General features: G+C 53.2%; 1 protein-coding gene across 1 annotated transcript in view; it reads left to right on the top strand.

Annotated features, from left to right (window-relative positions):
- The first annotated feature begins 214 nt into the window (after positions 1-214).
- LOC119586786 (vicilin-like seed storage protein At2g18540) overlaps positions 215-387 on the top strand; it is a 1239-nt gene continuing 1066 nt past the window's right edge. The window contains exon 1 of the mRNA XM_037935505.1: positions 215-282. Within this exon, the coding sequence (XP_037791433.1) occupies positions 215-282 (68 nt within the window). The remainder of the gene's footprint in view (positions 283-387) is intronic.

The raw sequence follows: 387 nt of genomic DNA, 5'->3' as shown, positions 1-387 counted from the left end.
TACCCAGCATTCAACATTAACACAGACAGATGCCACAACTACATTTGCATCATACGAAACGTGACTCATCATCCCAATCCCCTCCCCATCTTCCCTCCCACTCTCTCTTTATCTCCCCTCCATTTCCCCTCCTTCCCTCCCTGCCTATCTCCTCTCCCCCCTCCAACAAAACACACACTAATACACTCCCCCAAAATACACAAATACAAGCAAGATGGCGTTCGGGGAGGGAACCGAGCGCCACGTCCTTATAAAGAAGGTGCACAAGCCTCCACTCACGACGTGAGGGGAAAAAAACACACACCCCTGTTATGCGCCCGGCGGCCCTCCTGCCCTTGGTAATGGCGGCAATAGAGGAACTCCCCCTCCCCCCCCTTTCTTTCTGTC

Source organism: Penaeus monodon, chromosome 22 (assembly GCF_015228065.2).
Source record: "Penaeus monodon isolate SGIC_2016 chromosome 22, NSTDA_Pmon_1, whole genome shotgun sequence".
NCBI lineage: Eukaryota > Metazoa > Arthropoda > Malacostraca > Decapoda > Penaeidae > Penaeus > Penaeus monodon.
Note: the sequence above shows the minus strand (reverse complement) of the source record. Positions and strands in the feature narration are given on the sequence as shown.